Below are 19,614 nucleotides of genomic sequence, written 5' to 3' on the forward strand. Positions count from 1 at the left end.
CCATGTGCTGCAACTACTGAAGCTCATGTGCCTAGAGCCTGTGTTCTGCAACAAGAGAAGCCATGGCAATGAGGAGCCTGTGCACCAAAACAGAGTAGCCCCCACTCACCACAACTACAGAAAGCCCATGTGCAGCAACGAAGACCCAACACAGGGTCTTCTTTTTTGTCTAATAAATAAAAAATAAATTTATTTAAAAAAAAAAAAAAAAAAAAAAAAAAAAAGCACTCCCAAAAAGCATAGGTCCAGGACCAGATTGCTTCATAGGTAAATTCTATCAAATATTCAAAAATTTAGTATCTTTTCTAAAACTACTCCAAAAAATGAAAAGGAGGGAATACTTCCTAACTCATTTTACAAGGTCAATATCACCCTGATACCAAAACCAAAGACAACACAAAGAAAGAAAATCACAAGTCAGTATCTCTGATGAACATAGATGCAAAAATCCTCAACAAAATATAAACAAACTGAATTGAACAATACATCAAAAGGATCATACAATATAATCAAGTGGGATTTATACCAGAGATGTAATTAAGGATGGGTTCAACAGCCTCAAATCAATCAATGTGATATACCACATTAACAAAATCAACAAAAATCATGTGACCATCTCAACAGATTCAGAAAAAGCATCTGACAAGATTCAATACCCATTTATGATAAAAACTCTTGACAGAATGGTATAGAAGGGACAATATGTGACAAACCAACAACTAACGTACTCAATGGTGAAGCATTAAAAGCTGTCCCTCTAAGATCAGGAATAAAACAAGGATGCTCAATCTCACCACTCTTTTCAACACAGTATTGGAAGTGCTAGCCAGAGCAATTAGGCAAGAAAAAATACATAAAAGACATTCACACTGGAAAGGAAGATGTAAAACTGTCACTATTCACAGAGGATGTGATTTTACATAGATAGAAAACCCTAATTATTCCACCAAAAATCTGATACAAATAAATGAAAAGATATTCCATGCTCATGGACTGGAAGAATTAACATTATTAAAATGTCCATACTACCTAAATTACTCTAATTCAATACAATCCCTAACAAAATCCCAAGAACATTTTTCATAGAAATAGAACAAAAAAATTCTAAAATACATATATGGAACCACAAAAGACCCTGAATAGTTAAAGCAATGCAGAGAAAAAAGAACAAAGCTGGAGGTATCATACTCCCTGATTTCAAACTATATTACAAAGCCATAGTAATCAAAACAGCATGGTATTGGCAGAAAAACAGATGCAAAGATTTCTAAACATAATTGAAAGCCAAGAAATAAACACTTGCATATACGGAAAATTAATTTACAACAAAGGAGCAAAACAATATACAATAGAGAAAGGACAGTCTCTTCAATAAATGGGGCTGGGAAAACTGGACAGTCACATAAAAAAAGTTAAACTACACCAAAATCTCACACAGTACACAAAAATTAACTCAAAGTAGATTAAAGGCTTGAGTGTAAGACCTGAAACCATAAAACTCCTAAAAGAAAACATAGGCAGTTTGCTCTTTAATATCAGTCGTAGCAATATCTTTCTAGATATGTCTCCTGAGTCAAGAAAAACAAAAGCAAAAATAAATGGCATTACACCAAACTAAAAAGCATCTGCACAGCAAAGGAAACCATCAATAAAATGAAAAGACAACCTACCAAATGGGAGGAGATATTTGCAAATGATATAGCCTCAAGTAACTCCTACAACTCAACAACAACAAAAAACTACCTGATTAAAAAACAGACAGAGCCCTACCCACCATCAGTCCCTACCATCAGGAAGTACCCACAAGCCTCCTAGATAGCTTCCTCCACAAGAGGGCAGACAGCAGTATCAGGCAGTATCAGCAGTATTTTGTCTTGTGGAACTGAAAACCACAGCCACAGAAAGATAGAGAAAATGAAAAAGTGAGGGGATGGAAAAAGATATCCCATGCAAATGGAAATCAAAAGAAAGCTGGAGTAGCAATAGTCATATCAGATAAAACAGATTTTAAAATAACAAATGTTACAAGAGACAAGAAAGAACATTACATAAAGATTGAGGGATCAATCCAAGAAGAGGATATAACAATGATAAATATATATAAATACAATACAGGAGCACCTCAATACATAAGGCAAATGCTAACAACTATGAAAGAGGAAATGCAAAGCAGAAATAGAGACACAGATGTAGAGAACAAACATATGGACACCAAGTGGGGAAAGCGGGGAGGGTTGGGGGCGGGAATGAAATGGGAGATTGGGATACCAAATTTTACACTCTAAATACATGCTGTTTATTGTCTATTAACTGTATCTAATAAAAGTTCTTTAAAAAAAAAAAAAAGGACAGAGGAGTTGAATACATATTTTTCCAAAGAAGATACAGATGGCCAAGAGACAGATAAAATGTTCAGCATCACTAATTATTAGAGAAATGCAAATCAAAACCACACCACATACAAGTATCAGAATGGTTAGCGTCAAAATGACAAGAAATATATTGGTAAGGATGTGGAGAGAAAAGAACCCTCATACACTGTTGGTGAGAATGTAAACTGGCTCAGTCACTACAGAAGACAGTATGGAGATTCCTAAAAAATTAAGAATAGACTACCATATGATACCCAGCTATCCCACTTCTGGGTATTCATCCAAAGAATACAAAAACACTTATTTGAAAACATATATGCTTCCCTATGTTCAATGAAGCATTATTTGCAACAGCCAAGGTATGGAAACAACCTAAGTGCCCATCAAGGGATGAATGGATAAAGAAAATGTGGTATATGTGAATGAATATATATATATATATAATATATATATAGAAATACACACACACACACACACAAAATAGAATACTACTCAGTCATGAAAAAAGACGAAAGTATTATGCTAAGTGAAATAAGTCAATGGAGAAAGACAAACACTGTATGATTTTACTCATAGATGGAACATGAAACACTAATAAACAAACAAAAACAAAATAAATGAACAAACTAAACCCAAAAAAACCCCCAAACATGTGGATACAGAGAACAGAGTAGTAGTTAGCAGATGGGGAAGGGGAGGGGGACGATGAAATAGGTAAAGGGGATCAACTATATTCTGACAGATGGAAGTTAAATTTTCCATGGGGAGCAGGCTGTAGCATATATAGAAGTAGAAATATAATGTTGTATACACATGAAACTTATATAATGTTATAAATCAATGTTACCTCAATAAATAATAAAATCATTACAAATCCATGCTTTCACACTGTCCTGATCTTTGGTAAATAAAAAATAACAGAAGACTCCAAAGCCTTCAGTAACTTTCATTTACAAAGGAATTTAAATAGATATTAATTTTATCATTAAATATCTTCAATTTTTATTATCATATTCACCTGTAGAGTCTGTAAAGAAATCTTATGTCCTCATTTTTGAAAGATACTAATGAATCAGAATTCATCAGGAAATTGTTCCACTGAGAAGTCTGACCAAATATATTCTGCTTTAGTTGATAATGACAGAAACATAAACCTTACCATTTTTCGGTAAAACACAGAAAGATCTTTCAAAACACCATCACTTAAAACATCAAGAGACCTAAAAAATAAGATATAAAATTCTATTTTAAGACTCAAATTTAATACTTGTTAAGATTTTCAAATATGTAGAGACATTTTATATTGTTGAATAAGTAACCTTTTTTTTAAGCATTAATATGCTGGCTGCAACAAATTCTTTTTGGAAGTATGTGTAGTTATATATTTCAAATAAACAGCACATATATTAGACAAACATAATGGATAAAACTCAAGCAAATCTTGGGGGCTTCCCTGGTGGCTCAGTGGTTGAGAATCCGCCTGCCAATGCAGGGGACACAGGTTCAAGTGCTGGTGCAGGAAGATCCCACATGCCGCGAAGCAACTAAGCCCACGTGCCACAACTACTAAAACAGATGCATCTAGAGCCCATGCTCCACAAGAGAAGCCACAGCAAGGAGAAGCCCATGCACCGCAACCAAGGGTAACCCCCACTCCCCACAACTAGAGAAAGCCTACGCACAGCAACAAAGACCCAATGCAGCCAATAAATAAATAAATAAATTTTATAAAAATTAAAAAAATAAAAAACCTCAAGCAACTCTTATAAATAAGCAACAGAAAAATATTTTCTATCCTAATAGCAAATATTTAGTTTCAACTTTCATTTTCCACAAGGTATAATCTTTAACTACAGAAGGAATACTATATATTGACATAACAATGGCCTGCCTAACAGGTACCTGAATTCTATCTAGAATTATCATTGCTCTCAGTTACCTGCATGACCTTGAGCAACTCACTTTACCTCTCTAGGCTTTAACATCTTCATGTGTAAAATGACGTTTAGACTAGTTCAACTGCATTCAAAGTAGATTTTTAAGGAACTCTCAGGTTTCAAAGAGATACTTTGAGGCATCAGTAAAAATTTAAATCCAAGTTTAGATTCTAAAATATACTTCAAGCTATTTTTACAACTAATACAAAGCAAGCATATTCAAATCTGTACCATACCAGTTTCTTAACATTTTGAAGATATTTAACTTGTGATGGTACGTCAACTTTCATACAGCCTTCCTTTATTAACATCTCTGTGCATATTTATTCACACTTCTGGCAAACACATATTTGACTAGGGATGGTTACATTTATCAAGTCTTTGTTTTAATGCAAGTTACACATCTACTCATGTAAAGTTATTCACCATAGCGCATGTGCCACCCTTAACAGTTAAGCTGACAAACTTGTCACAACATAATACTTGAACAATAGTAGTGTGACACATCATTTTCCAATACTGTATTTTAGATAGATTTGGTGCTTGTTTCACACTGTGGTTGATTCTTATCTGACAAATTAAATGAGCTTAATTTGGCAGTGCAAGGGAAAAAAAATTGCTATGATTAGAATTACTAACGTAATGTCAGCATAAAAATTAAATTTATTCTGAAACCGCAGCCAGGTTCTGATAATAAAATACCAAAGGCATTTTGAAATGACATTGTCTAATACCCCATAATATTAATTTGTATCTGAAAAGCATTTTCCACAAAATAACAAAGTATTAAACAGCCAAAAGAATTTTCTCTAAATTGAACCCTACATGGCAATTATTAAGAATCTATTAGTGATTCACCTTTAAAAAACAATAGAAAACTTTTATTTCAAACATATTTTGGAATTAGCTTCATTAAACATCATCCTGACTTTGAAATGAGTTATCAAAATACTGTTACCATTTATAATTAATTATATGGATCAAGGTTTTCTTGATTATTTGCAAAAAAAAAAAAGTTTTATGGGTTTTTCTCATCCTCATGAGGATATAAACAGAATCTACTTCATAAGGTTTTCATGAAAACTAAATGAATCCATAACACTTGGATTCATATAACACCTGGCACACAGTGTTAACTGACATTATTACTATCATTATATAACTGTTATATTACTATTATTAGTTATTACTATTAATAACTATTATTATGGCAGTAAGTGTTAGCTATTACTACAATTAAAACAAAATACAGGGACTTCCCTGGTGGTGCAGTGGATAAGACTCCACGCTCCCAACTGCAGGAGGCCCGGGTTCAATCCCTGGTCAAGGAACTAGATCCCATATGCATGCTACAACTAAGGTGCCAGCAAGCTGCAACTAATAAGCCAGTGAACCACAACTAAGGACCCCTGAAGCTGCAACTAATGAGCCTGCCTGCCACAACTAAGGAGCCCTTCTGCCACAACTAAGACCGAGTGCAACCAAATAAATATTAAAAAAAAAAATTACAGCATTACACTGCATACTGACACCAAGATCTAATCTGAAATTCCAGTGTTCACCAAAAAGACTCATCTTTCTCATCACTGACTTTATAGTGAGTAAATGTAATATAATTTCAACCTTATGCTAAAAAATAAATCTGTTAAATGTATTTCAACCTACAAGTCCTTGCCACAGCAATCAGAGATGAAAAAGAAATAAAAGGAATCCAAATTGGAAAAGAAGTAAAACTGTCACTGTTTGCAGATGACAAGATACTACACACAGAAAATCCTAAAGATGCCACCAGAAAACTTCTAGAGCTAATCAATGAATCTGGTAAAGTTGCAGGATACAAAATTAACACAAAGAAATCTCTTGCATTCCTATACACGAACAATGAAAGATCAGAAAGAGAAATTAAGGAAACAATCCCACTCACGATTGCAACAAAAAAAATAAAATACCTAGGAATAAACCTACCTAAGGAGGTAAAAGACCTGTACTCAAAAAACTATAAGACACTGATGAAAGAAATCAAAGATGACACAAACAGATGGGGAGATATACCATGTTCTTGGATTGGAAGAATCAACATTGTGAAAATGACTATACTACCCAAAGGAATCACTGATTCAATGCAATCTCTATCAAATTACCAATGACATTTTTTACAGAACTAGAACAAAAAATCCTAACATTTGTATGGAGATATGAAAGACGCTGAATAACCAAAGCAATCTTGAGGAAAAAAAAAAAAAGAGAGAGCTGGAAGAATCAGATTCCCTGACTTCAGACTATACTACAAAGCTACAGTAATCAAGACAATATTGTACTGGCACAAAAACAGAAATATAATCAATGGAACAAGATAGAAAGCCCAGAGATAAACACACGCACCTATGGTCAATTAATCTATGACAAAAGAGGCAAGGATATACCATGGAGAAAAGACAGTCTCTTCAATAAGTGGTGCTGGGAAAACTGGAAAGGCACATGTAAAAGAATGGAATTAAAACAATCCTAACACCATACACAAAAATAAAGTGAATTAAAGACCTAAATGTAAGGCCAGACACTATAAAATTCTTAGAGGAAAACAGAGGAAGAACACTCTTTGACATAAATCACAGCAAGATGTTTTTTGACCCACCTCCTACAGTAATGGAAATAAAAACAAAAATAAACAAGTGGGACCTAATGAAACTTAAAAGCTTTTGCACAGCAAAGGAAACTATAACCAAGACAAAAAGGCAACCCTCAGAATAGGAGAAAATATCTGCAAACGAATCAACAGACAAAGGATTAATCTCCAAAATATATAAACAGTTCAAACAGCTCAATATCAAGAAAAACGAACAACCCAATAAAAAAATGGGCAGAAGATGGACTTCCTAGGTGGCACAGTGGTAAAGAATCCACCTGCCAATGCAGGGGATGCGGGTTCGAGCCTTGCCGTGGGAAGATTCCACATGCCACAGAGCAACTAAGCCCGTGCGCCACAACTATTGAGCCTGTGCTCTAAAGCCTGTGAGCCACAACTACTGAGCCCATGTGCCGCAACTATTGAAGCCCACGCGCCTAGGGCCCATGCTCCACAACAAGAGAAACCACTACAATGAGGAGCCTGCGCACCACAGTGAAGAGTAGCCCCCACTCACAGCAACTAGAGAAAGCCCGTGTGCAGCAACGAAGACCCAACACAGCCAATAAATAAATAAAATAAATAAATAAATTTTAAAAAAAGGGCAGAAGACCTAAATAGGCATTTCTCCAAAGAAGACATACAAATAGCCAAGAGGCACATGAAATGCTGCTCAACATCACTAATTATTAGAGAAATGCAAATCAAAACTACAATGAGGTATCACCTCATACCAGTCAGAATAGGCACCATCAGAAAATCTACAAACAGTAAACGCTGGAGAGGGCATGGAGAAAAGGGAACGCACCCTCTTGAACTGTTGGTGGGAATGTAAATTGATACAGCCACTATGGAGAACAGTATGGAGGTTCCTTGAAAAACCAAAGATAGAATTACCATATGACCCAGCAATCCCACTACTGGACATATACCCAGAGAAAACCACAATTCAAAAAGACACATGCACCCCAATGTTCACTGCAGCACTATTTACAATAGCCAGGTCATGGAAGCAACCTAAATATCCATCAACAGATGAACAGATAAAGATATGGTACATATATACAATGGAATATTACTCAGCCATAAAAAGGAATGAAACTGGGACATTTGTAGAGACATCGAAGGACCTAGAGACTGTCATATAGAGTGAAGAAAGTCAGAAAGAGAAACAAATATCATATATTAATGCATAATGTGGAATCTAGAAAAATGGTACAGATCAACAGGTTTACAAGGCAGAAATAGAGACACAGACATAGAGAACAAACATATGAACACCAAGGGTGGAAAGCAGGGTTGGAGGGGGTTGGGTTGGATGAACTGGGAGATTGGGATTGCCAGATACACTTTAATGTGTACAAAACAGATGACTAATAAAAAAATATCAAATTGTACACTTTAAATATATGCAGTTTACTGTATGTCAATTATATCTCAATAAAATTCTTTTTAAAAGCAAAAATATTTCCATTGCTAAAGTAACTGAAAACAATGGGATTAAATTTCCCAAGATTCCTCTAATTCTAAAATGTCTATGACTCCTAAATCAGTACCATTTATAAAATTCTTTCCATCCAGGTAAACTCAATATAATATGAAATATTAGCTTATAAAACAGGATATACATGTTTAGCTGATTTTTTCACGTAAAATGTGTCATTCTTCATAATTTCATGAAGCTTTATTTTCAATACCATCAAAGCTTCAACACATATATATCAGCTTGCAATAAACTAGACCAACTAAATTTTTCAGGCCATCTGCTGCAGCCTAAGTTTGACCAAAGAATCAATATGTAGCATAGGAAATATCTGAAAAGAGAATATATACAAAGAAAAAATAGAAATCAACTAGTAACAAATTATATGCATGCATATATGTGAAATAATTAAGTGCTGGCTTAATTAATATTACAGATAGTTTCCAAAAGCCAAGGTACAACTACAGTTACAAATTAGCCGAAACGAGCAGAGATACAAAAACACATACAAATATACTTGTGATAATATTGTCCCACAACCTTCCAACCAGAATGTAAGCTCCAAATGAGGGTAAAGATATTGTCCATTTGTTCTCCATAGTATCTTAGCAATGGCTGACATATATTAAGCACCCAAATACTGATGGAATGATTAAATCCCCTTACATTTTCACTTTTTCTACAAAGCTGGGATTTATCGTTATTCACTTTTAAATTACTAACATATTGGTTATTATATGTAAATAAGTGCTTTTGCAATAGTCTGTATATACCCAACCTACCTTGCTTCAAGTAAAGCTGCCATATTCAGTCCTATAAACTGTAAACAAGACAGTTTCAATTGTTCAGCATTATACATTGCTGCAAATTCCAGTAGCATAGCAGCATTCTTAAGGGTAACTACAAAGGAAGAAAAGATTTGCAAAATGAGATGAGAGGCACGTTACTATAGCATATGAAATATACTTATTTCTCAAGTTGTCAGGTTTGAACATTTAGAAGGAGAAAAGTTAAGTATAGTGTCTTGCCAAAAATATGTTATACTAGGGCAAATATAGAACTCATTTTCCATCCCAATATGCCAAGGTAATTTTAAGTGACTCATTCTGAGGAAAAAATAAACACACAAAATTTTAAGCAAAAGAAAGCACAGAAGGCGCATTACAGTGTCATCTAAAAGCAAATACATAGAATTGACAATCTTTCACCTAACCTTTTCAGAACATTTTTAACTTTCACTGATAAACATTCCTTTTCATTTATGTAGCACAGAACAGTCATTTTCTCTTCTATAAAACTAAAAGATATACTTAAGACTAAGAGAAACTGATGAAATCATTCTATAAAATATACTTTGAGTCATCTATCAGACTTTGGGTGTATTTACATATATAAACACATACAAATACTACATACTTGAAAAATAAGTAAATTTAAATTCTACCATATTATCATTCATGCCAGTGCAGAATCTGGCACACTGTAAGATGCTATATTTTGTTACCATCCTTGTAACTTTATATATGAAGTGTGTTTTGCTAGATACTGTTCCAGAATATCCTACTTCCCTAGCATGTAACTTTGGCTTCCCAAACCCCTCCATTCTTTTTCTTACTTACTCTGAGTCCCAGCCAACAGAGGAACACAACTATTTTCTACACCTGGCTTCTCTCCATTTCTTTGTTCTTTCTCCCTTCAAACTCAGTCAAAAGTTATATGCAGACAATATGCAGACAATGATGATCGCTACCTCACTCTTGACTAAAGTTTCAACTAATGATGAACCCAAAGTCTCCCATTTCACAGAAATAAAAATGGATCATGTAAAAACTTTAGAGCTATTCAGTTGGGAACAAGGATTCCCAATAATCAGAGACCAAAATTCTGTTGACCCCTTCTCTTGCTAGATTCCAGGAGGATCAAGGAATTCATTAACAGGGGCAACCATGCAGCAGATGCCAAGAAAGAATATCCAAGGGATGCCAGGAAAGTCAACTGAACAACTGAAAATATCACCAATATGTATATTTTATACCTACTGTTTGTCGTGTCCTTTATTTTAATGTACAGCTGGCCCTCTATACCCACAAGTTTCACACACAGTGGGCTGGCTGTATTCATTGTAGTATACCATTTCATATAAAGGAACTGAGCATCCATGGATTTTGCTAATTGAAGAGTCACCTGGAGTCAATCCCCCATGGACACCAAGGGACAATCATATTTTCTTTTTCTGGCTTAAAAGATTACAGCTTGTTGTTCTCTTTTTGATAACCAAGAAGATACTTCAAAAAAAAAGTGAGTAAACAAGACACTAGAGCTAAGACAAACTATTAGCAAGTACAAATTAGAAAAATTTGACAGGAAATCCCTTCACACTTCCTGAAGAGGCAACAAAGGAGAACAAAGTTAAGATTAGAAAGCCAAGAAACTTTTATATCAGGGTAAGGAAATTTAACCTTTATCCCAGAATAAGCAATTAAAAATATATGAACAGGGAAGACATTAATTCCTTCCTATAGAAAGATTAAAGAAAGAGAAATTAGAAGAGAGAAATAGGACTTAAAAGACTACTATGACACTACACAGAAGGGACGGATAACAGGGATCTAAACTAGCATAGTGACAGTGAGAATAAAAAGGTGGGGGAAATGTGATCAACACAGTTAAGATTAATCAGTTTTGACAGCTGCAATTTGGGTGTAAAAAACAAAATAGCAAAATATAACTTTGGGTTTCAAAGTTGAGTGTTAGGATGACAGCCATGCAATTAACTGAAATAATGAAGAGAGAGAGAAATAAGAGTTTGAGAGAAAAGAGATGTTTTTGAGCAAATAATGGGATGGTTACATAAAAATTTCAGCAAATAGCAGGGTAGCTGAGTATAGACTTACAGACCAGGGCAAGGGTAAAAAAATTTCTGCTTTCAAATGCTCATCCTTCAGATTTCAAAATAAATTTCATGCCATCATTATAACTCAAGCTTTTACAGCATTTCCAAAAAATTAACATATTTCAATTCTAAGATGTTCATGTTTTCACATATTAACATCTCTGAAATAAGGATGTGCTTACAAATGACATGAAATAGTTTAAATGTCTTGATATTTTTCATGATACAAAAACATGTATTTTACCATGAACTGCATCAGTCAATAAAATACAGTAAATCCTGGATCAACCTGAAAACACACCAAGATTCTAATTCAAAAATACTCACGCTTTTCAGTTAATGCTACTTCACAAATCTCTTTCAATCGAGATATGAGAAACTGATCAGCCACCACAAGAACACTACAAACAAAATCCACATTTTGAGATTCTAAAAAGAAAAAAAGAAAAGTGTCACTCTTTATTATTTTGTAAACATTATACCTAGGGGGAGAAGTTCAAGTAATTAAGACACTACAAAAGAAAATTATGATGATTATTTTCTAAATGCTGAAATGGCAAGGATGATAAACAGTAATAACACCAAAATATTTCTAACTTATCAATAGAAAGCTGTAAAATAAAACACACCAAAATGCCCTGGTTCACACTAGGACCATAAAATGGGCAACTTGAGTAGATCTTTTTTAGTCTAAAGGGCTACTAGAATGCTTGACTTATTTAAAATCTCCCATTGTTGTTAGATAAACATTTCTCAAACTAATAAAGAGGAAAATCAAATCTCATCATCAAAGGTAGTATATAGGTATATGTTAAATAGATACATATATGTTAAAATATATATACACATACAGAGTGGGCAGGGGAGAGTGGGAAGAAAGAAGAAGGGAGAGTGAATACTGCTCTCAGGCTTCCTTATTTAAAACAAAATTGGTCATTGAACTACTTTTTTAAAAAACGGTAGAAGTTCTTTAACATAACCTTGGTCCAGTGTACTATTAATGACCTTAAACAATGCCCCTGAGTCACTGCCAGAATAATAATATAAATACAAAAAAAAAAAAACCCCAAAACAAAAAAAAACACCACAGTAGGAAGAAAAAAAATGGTTAAAAAGAAAAACAACCAAAGTAGGAAAACCATTTTAAAAAATGAGGGAGAGGTAAAGTCATTGTAAATGGCACACTAAGAAGTACTTCAAAAAGTCTTCTCCTCCAAAAAAGCAATTAGAATATTACAATTATCAAAAATCAATTCTTTCAGAATTCCAGAAATTGGCCAAAGGCATGCAATAAACTAGGCAACAATGACTCGAAAAAATTGGTTGAATCTTGCTAAGAACAGTGAGCTTTGGGACATCACAGCTGCTCCTACTTAGATCCTACCCTCCTCTCCTATCCTACACAGTAGTCTAGAAAACCATCAATTCTGCAATCACAGGCAGATACGAACAGCTACAGCCCCTGGAGGAAGCAGAACAGTTGCGGAGCAACACTGTCAAGTAACTATCATTTTTTGACCTGTCTGGCAGTTTCCTGGAAACCCAACTACCAAGGATTTATCTGACTTGACTCAAAGCCCAGTGTGAACAGCTTCACAAGAGGGCATTTATTAAAAACAATTAGCAATTATTTAACACTGAAGCTGCCTGAGACAATGATAAGGGATAGAGCAAACAAGAAGCAGGTGAAAAAAAACCTAAAAAGTAGAGCTAGGGAAAGAGATGTTGTCATGACTGAATGTTTATGTCCCCTGAAAATTCACATGTTGAAGCTATAATTTCCAGTGTGGCTGTATTTGGAGATGGGGCCTCTAAGGAAGTAATTAAGGTTAAATGAAGTCACAAGGGTAGGGCCGTGATAGGAGAAGATTAGTGTCTTTCTAAGAAGAGACATCACAGATCCATCTATCTCCCCCCACTAATCCCCTCCATGCTGTGCACTCTCTCACTCTCTTTCTCCACTCACACACAAGCACTGAGGAAAGGCCAAGTAAGGACATTAACAAGAAGGCAGCCATGTACAAGCCAGGAAAAGAATCCTCACTGGAAACTAACCTTGCCAGACCTTGACCTGAGACTTCTAGCCTCCAGAACTATGAATAATAAATTTCAGTCTATGCTATTTTGTTATGGCAGTGTGACCTGACTAATACGAGTGTCTATAAGGGGTTCTGAAAAGTTTTAACATACTCCTATGAAATCTAGAAGGCCATACATATATGGAGGGCTGTGCACATGGCTAGAAAAAACTTAAGAAGGCCCAAAACTCTTACTTCTGGCTGATCTTGAGACTCTGCAAAGGCAGGAAATAAAAGCTAAGGCAGAGTTGTAAACTGCCTGGCTAAGAACTGAAGCCATGCCACAACACATACAAAGAGCCCCTAGGCACAGGCTGAGAGATTTATTGCTTTAGTCATTTAAGGAAAATTCTGTCTAATTATTAGTTGACCACTAAGCTGACCAAGTAGAGACTCAGTGGTCACATATGACAAAGAATACCAATTTTACAGAATTAGTTCCAGTAAGTCACTAGACAAACAGCAAAAACAGCAATCTCCAAGGAAGGAAGGAAGAGAATCTGATTTCAAGAGTTGCCACATTATATTATTTAGTTATGTCCAGTTTTCAACAAAAAATTATGAAAGATGAAAAGTGAGATTAAATATGGTCTATACATAGAAAAAAAGCAGCCAAGAGATTCCGTCCCTGAGGATGCCAACATGCTGAACTACACAGACTTTAAATCAATTATTTTAATATGTTCAAAGAAGTAAAAATATCATGTCTAAAAATCTAAATGAAAGTATGAGAACAATATCTCAAGAAATTAAGTCTACCAATGAAGACAGAAACTATAGCTCAACTGAGATTATCCAATCAGAGGAACAGAAAGAAAAAGAATGAATAAAAATAAACTGAATATAAGAGTCCTATAGAACACTATCCAGCCTGAAAAGATACATATGCGAGTACCAGAAGGAAAAAAATAAAAGACATAAAGAATATTTGAAGAAAAAATGGCAGAAGGGGAGAAAAGTAAAAGTGAAGAGGATTTGTATGCAAAGTTAAGTTGTGAATAACAGCCAAGATAGGGAGCAACCCAAGTATCCATCAACAGATGAATGGATAAAGAAGATGCAGTGTGTGTGTGTGTGGGGGGGGGGGGGGGGGGTTTGTATCTCACATACAATGGACTATTACTCAGCCTTAAAAAAAGAAATTCTGCCATTTGCAACAATGGACCTAGAGAGTATTGTGCTTAATGAAATAAATCAGAGAGAGATAAATACTCTACCTTATCACTTATATGTGGAATCGTGGAATCTAAAAAATAACACAAATAAGTATATATAACAAAATAAAAACAGACCCACAGATATAGAGAACAATGCATTCATTACCAGTGGGGAGAGGGAAGGGGAAGGGGCAAGATAGGATTATGGGATTAAGAGATAGAAACTACTATGTATAAAATAAATAAGCAACAAGGATATATTGTACAGCACAGAGAAGTAGAGACATTATTTTGTAACAACTTTAAATGGAGTATAATCAATAAAAATATTGAGCCACTATGCTGTACACCTGAAACTAATATAATATTGTAAATCAACTATACGGCAATTAAAAAAGAAAGGGAAAAAAAGTTGTGATTAGCTTAAAACAGACTGTTAGAAGATATCATATGTATGCCTCATGGTAACCACAAAGCAAAAATCTACAGTAGATACACAAAAGGTAAAGAGAAAAGAACCAAAGCATACTACTACCAAAAAAAATCACCGAATTACAAAGGAAGACAGCACAAGAGGAAGAAGAGAACAAAGAAACTATAAAACAGTCAGAAAACAACTGACAAAATTCCAAAAGTACATCCTTACCTATCAATAATTACTTTAAATGTAAATGGATTAAACTCTCCAATCAAAAGACAAAGTAGTTGAATAGATAAAAAAACAAGATGCAGCTATATGCTGCCTACAAGAGACTCATGTTACCTTTAAGGACACGCACAGGCTGAAAGTGAAACAATGAAAATAGATATTCAATGCAAATGGTAACTTGGGGTAGGCATACTTGTATCAGACAAAATAGGCTTTAAGTCAAAAACAGTCACATGAGACAAAGAAGTCAGTATATACTGATAAAGGGGTCCATACATCAGTAAGATATAACAACTGTAATATGCATACAGCACTGAAGCACCTAAATACAAAAAGGAAACAATAAAAGAGCTGAAGGCAGAAACAGACATCAATACAATAATAGAGAGGACTTCAATACTCCATATTCAACATGAACAGATAATCTAGACAGAAAATCAATGCAGAAACAGCAGACCTGACCAAAGCTACAGATCAAATGGCCCTAACAGACATATACAGAACATTCCATCCAACAGCAGCAAAATATGCACGCTGCTCAAGTGTAAGCAAAACATTCTGCAGGACAGACGATATGTGAGGCCACAAAGCAAGTCTTAACAATTTGAGAAGGCTGAAATCATATCAATTATCTTCTCCAACTACAATGGTATAAATTTAGAAAAACAGGAGGAAAACTGGAAAATTCACAAATATGTGGAAATGAAACAATACAATGTTGGGGACTTCCCTGGTGGTGCAGTGGTTAAGAATCTGCCTGCCAATGCAGGGCACACAGGTTCAAGCCCTGGTCTGGGAGGATCCCACATGCCTCAGAGCAACTAAGCCTGTGTGCCACAACTACTAAGCCTGCACTCTAGAGCCTGAGAGCCACAACCACTGAGCCCACATGCCACAACTAATGAAGCCCACTCGCTTAGAGCTCGTGCTCTGCAACAAGAGAAAGCCACCACAATGAGAAGCCCATGCACTGCAACAAAGAGTAGCCCCTGCTCATCACAATTAGAGAAAGCCCACATGCAACAACAAACACCCAAACAGCCAAAAACAATTTAATTAATTAATTATTTTTAAAAACAATACAGTCCTGAATAATCAATATGTCAGAGAAGAAATCAAAAAGAAAGCAAAAAATGCCTGAGACAAAGGAAAATGGGAAACACAACATATCAGAACTTACAGTATTAAACAAAAGAAGTTCTAAAGAAAGACGTTTATACTGATAAACACCTAAACAAAAAAGGAAGATCTCAAAAGAACAACCTGAAGGTTTTTACACAACAAAGAACTATAAAAAGAAAAAGCCCAAAGTTAGTAGAAGGAATAAAGATAGAGCACAAATCAATGAACCAGACACTAGAAAAACAACAGAAAAGACCAACAAAACTAAGAGTTGGTTACTTGAAAAGATAAATAAAATTAACACACCCTTAAGTAGACTAAGGAAAAAGAAGACTCAAATAAATAATTGCAAATGAAGGAGGAAACATTACCAATGATATCATGGAAATATAAAGGATCATAAGAGACTACTATAAACAATTATATGCTAATGTACTGGACAGTCTAGAAGAAATGGATCAGTTCCTAGAAACATACCAAAAAACTGAATCATGAGGAAACAGAAAATCTGAACAGACCAATAAAGAGTAAGGAGACTGAATCGATCATCAAAAGTCTCCAAAATAAGGAAAAGCCCAAAACTAGAAAGCTTCACAGGTGAATTCTACCAAATATTTCAAGAAAAATTAACATCAGTCCTTCTTAAACTCATCCCAAGAACTGAAGAGAAGGAAACACTTCCAAACTCATTTTATGAGGCCAGAATTATCCTGATACCAAAGGCAGAAAAGTTCACTACAAGAAAAGAAAATTACAGAATATCCCTGATGAACATACATATAAATATCCGCAATAAAATACCAGTAAACCAAATTAAACAGCATATTAAAAGGATCATACACATGATCAAGTGGGATTTACACCTGTGATGCAAGCATAGTTCAACATGTGCAAACCAATAAACACAATAAACCACATTAACAGAATAAAGGCTAAAAATCATATGATCTCAACAGTTGCAGAAAATGAATATGACAAAACTCAACATACATTCATCATAAAAATTCTCAACAAATTAGGTAAAGAAGGAATGTACCTCAACACAATAAAGACCGTATGTGACAAGCCAACAGCTAACATCATACTCAACAGTAAAAACCTGAAAGCTGTTCACCTAAGATCAGGAACAAGACAAGGATGCACATCCTCACCACTTTTATTCAACATTAGTATGGGAAGTTCTAGCCACAGCAACCAGACAAGAAATAGAAGGAATCTAAATTGGAAAATGCAGATGACATGACACTATATATAGAAAACCCTGAAGATGCCACTGAAATCCTATTAGAAATAAGTGAATAAAGTTAAAGTGTACAAAATCAGTATACAAAAAACTGTTGCATTTCTATATGCTAACAATAGAGCTAACGGAAAGAGAAATTAAGGAAACAAGCCCTTTTACAATCGCATCAAAAAGAGTAAAGACTTAGGAATAAATTGAACCAAGGAGGTGAAAGATCTACACATCAAACACTACAAAACCCTGAGACAAGAAAATAAGGAAGATACAAATAAATGGAAAGATATCCCATGTTCATGGACTGGAAGGATTGATATTATTAAAATGCCCATTCTACCCAAAGCAATCTACATATTCAATGAAATCTCTATAAAAATTGCAATGGCATCTTTCACAGAAATAGAAAAAGTAATCCTAAAATTCATACGGAACCACAAAAGTCAGTAAATAGCCAAAGCAATACTGAAAAAGTGCAACAAAGCTGGAGTCATCTCATTTCCTGATTTCAAAATCCTATTACAAAGCTACAGTAATCAACACAGTAACATACTGGCATAAAAACTGCTATGTAGACCAATGAGACAGAACAGAGAGCCCAGAAATAAACCCTCATAAATACAACCAATTAATCTTGTTGACAAGGGCATCAAGAATACAAAATGAGGAAAGGACAGTCTCTTCGATAACTGGTACTATAAAAGCTTCATATCCACATGCAAAAGAATGAAATTGGACCCACATCTTACACCATACACAAAAATCAACTCAAAGTGAATTAAAGAGTTGAATCTAAGACCTGAAACTATAAAACTTCTAGAAGAAAAAAGAGGAAAAGCTGCCACACATTGGTCTTGGCAATGATTTTTTCAGATGTGACACCAAACCCCATGTAACAGAAGCAAAAATAAGTGGCATTACATGAAATCAAAAAGTAGAGCAAAGTGAACAATCAACAAAATGAAAAGGCAACTTTAGAATGGGAGAAGATATTTGAAAACCATAACTGATAAGAGATTAGTATCCAAAATATATAAGAAACTCCTACAAATTCAACAGCAAAATAAGTAAATAAATAAAAATTACTGACTTAGAAAATAAACTTATGGTTACCAAAGGGGAAAGGTGTGGGGAGGGATAAATTGGGAGTTTGGGATTGACATATACACACTACTATATTTAAAATAAGTAACCAACAAGGACCTACTGTATACAGCACAGGGAATTCTGCTCAATATTCTGTAATAACCTAAGTGGGAAAAGAATTTGGAAAAGAATAGCTATATGTATATGTATAACTGATTCACTTTGTTGTACACCTGAAACTAAAACAACACTGTAAATCAACTATAATCCAATATAATATAAAAATTAAAAAAAAAAAAATTTAATGGGCAAAACACCTTAATAAACATTTGTCCAAAGAAGACATACAAATAGCCAACAGGTAAATGAGATGCTCAATGTCATTATTTATCAGGGAAATCGAAATCAAAACCACAATGAGATGTCACCTTATACCTGTCAGGAAGGCTATTATCAAGAAAAAAACAACCAAGATAACAATTGTTGATGAAAATGTGGAGAAAAGAAAACCCTATGCACTGCTGGTGGGAATATAAATTGGTACAGCCACTATGGAAACAGTATGGAGGTTCCTCAAAAAATTAAAAATAGAACTACCATATGATATAGCAATCTCACTTCTGAGTATTTAGCCAAAGGAATGGAAATCAGGATCTTGAAGATATACCTGCATTTCCAAGTTCACTGCAGCATTATTCACAATAGTTAAAATACAGAATCAGCCTAAACATCCACTGACAAATGGATAAAGAAAATGTGGTAGATACATACAACAGAACACAAAAGTGTACCACTCCCATGACTAAAGACACCTGGTAAATAAAACATGGGTGTGTTGCCTGACAAGGTATATAAAGGCACTATCTTTATAAATTATGGTTCAATTATTAGTCTGTTTATTTTACTTCAGCTATGTTCGCACAGGGGAAAGAGCTGTGTGAACACATATGTTTCACACAGGGGAAAGAACAGGC

The 19,614-nt window shown here is 34.6% G+C and overlaps 1 protein-coding gene across 7 annotated transcripts in view; it reads right to left on the reverse strand.

The window, feature by feature from the left end:
• The window catches only part of IBTK (inhibitor of Bruton tyrosine kinase), a 99,016-nt gene that overhangs the window by 43,164 nt on the left and 36,238 nt on the right, over positions 1 to 19,614 (reverse strand). For all 7 annotated transcript variants that reach the window (XM_057738054.1, XM_057738053.1, XM_057738052.1 and 4 more), the window contains 3 exons: positions 11,639 to 11,740; positions 9,201 to 9,318; positions 3,532 to 3,592 (listed from right to left, as the gene is read on the reverse strand). In XM_057738054.1, the coding sequence (XP_057594037.1) occupies positions 3,532 to 3,592; positions 9,201 to 9,318; positions 11,639 to 11,740 (281 nt within the window). The remainder of the gene's footprint in view (positions 1 to 3,531; positions 3,593 to 9,200; positions 9,319 to 11,638; positions 11,741 to 19,614) is intronic.

The sequence above is a fragment of the Hippopotamus amphibius genome, chromosome 6, assembly GCF_030028045.1.
Source record: "Hippopotamus amphibius kiboko isolate mHipAmp2 chromosome 6, mHipAmp2.hap2, whole genome shotgun sequence".
In the NCBI taxonomy this organism is placed as follows: domain Eukaryota; kingdom Metazoa; phylum Chordata; class Mammalia; order Artiodactyla; family Hippopotamidae; genus Hippopotamus; species Hippopotamus amphibius.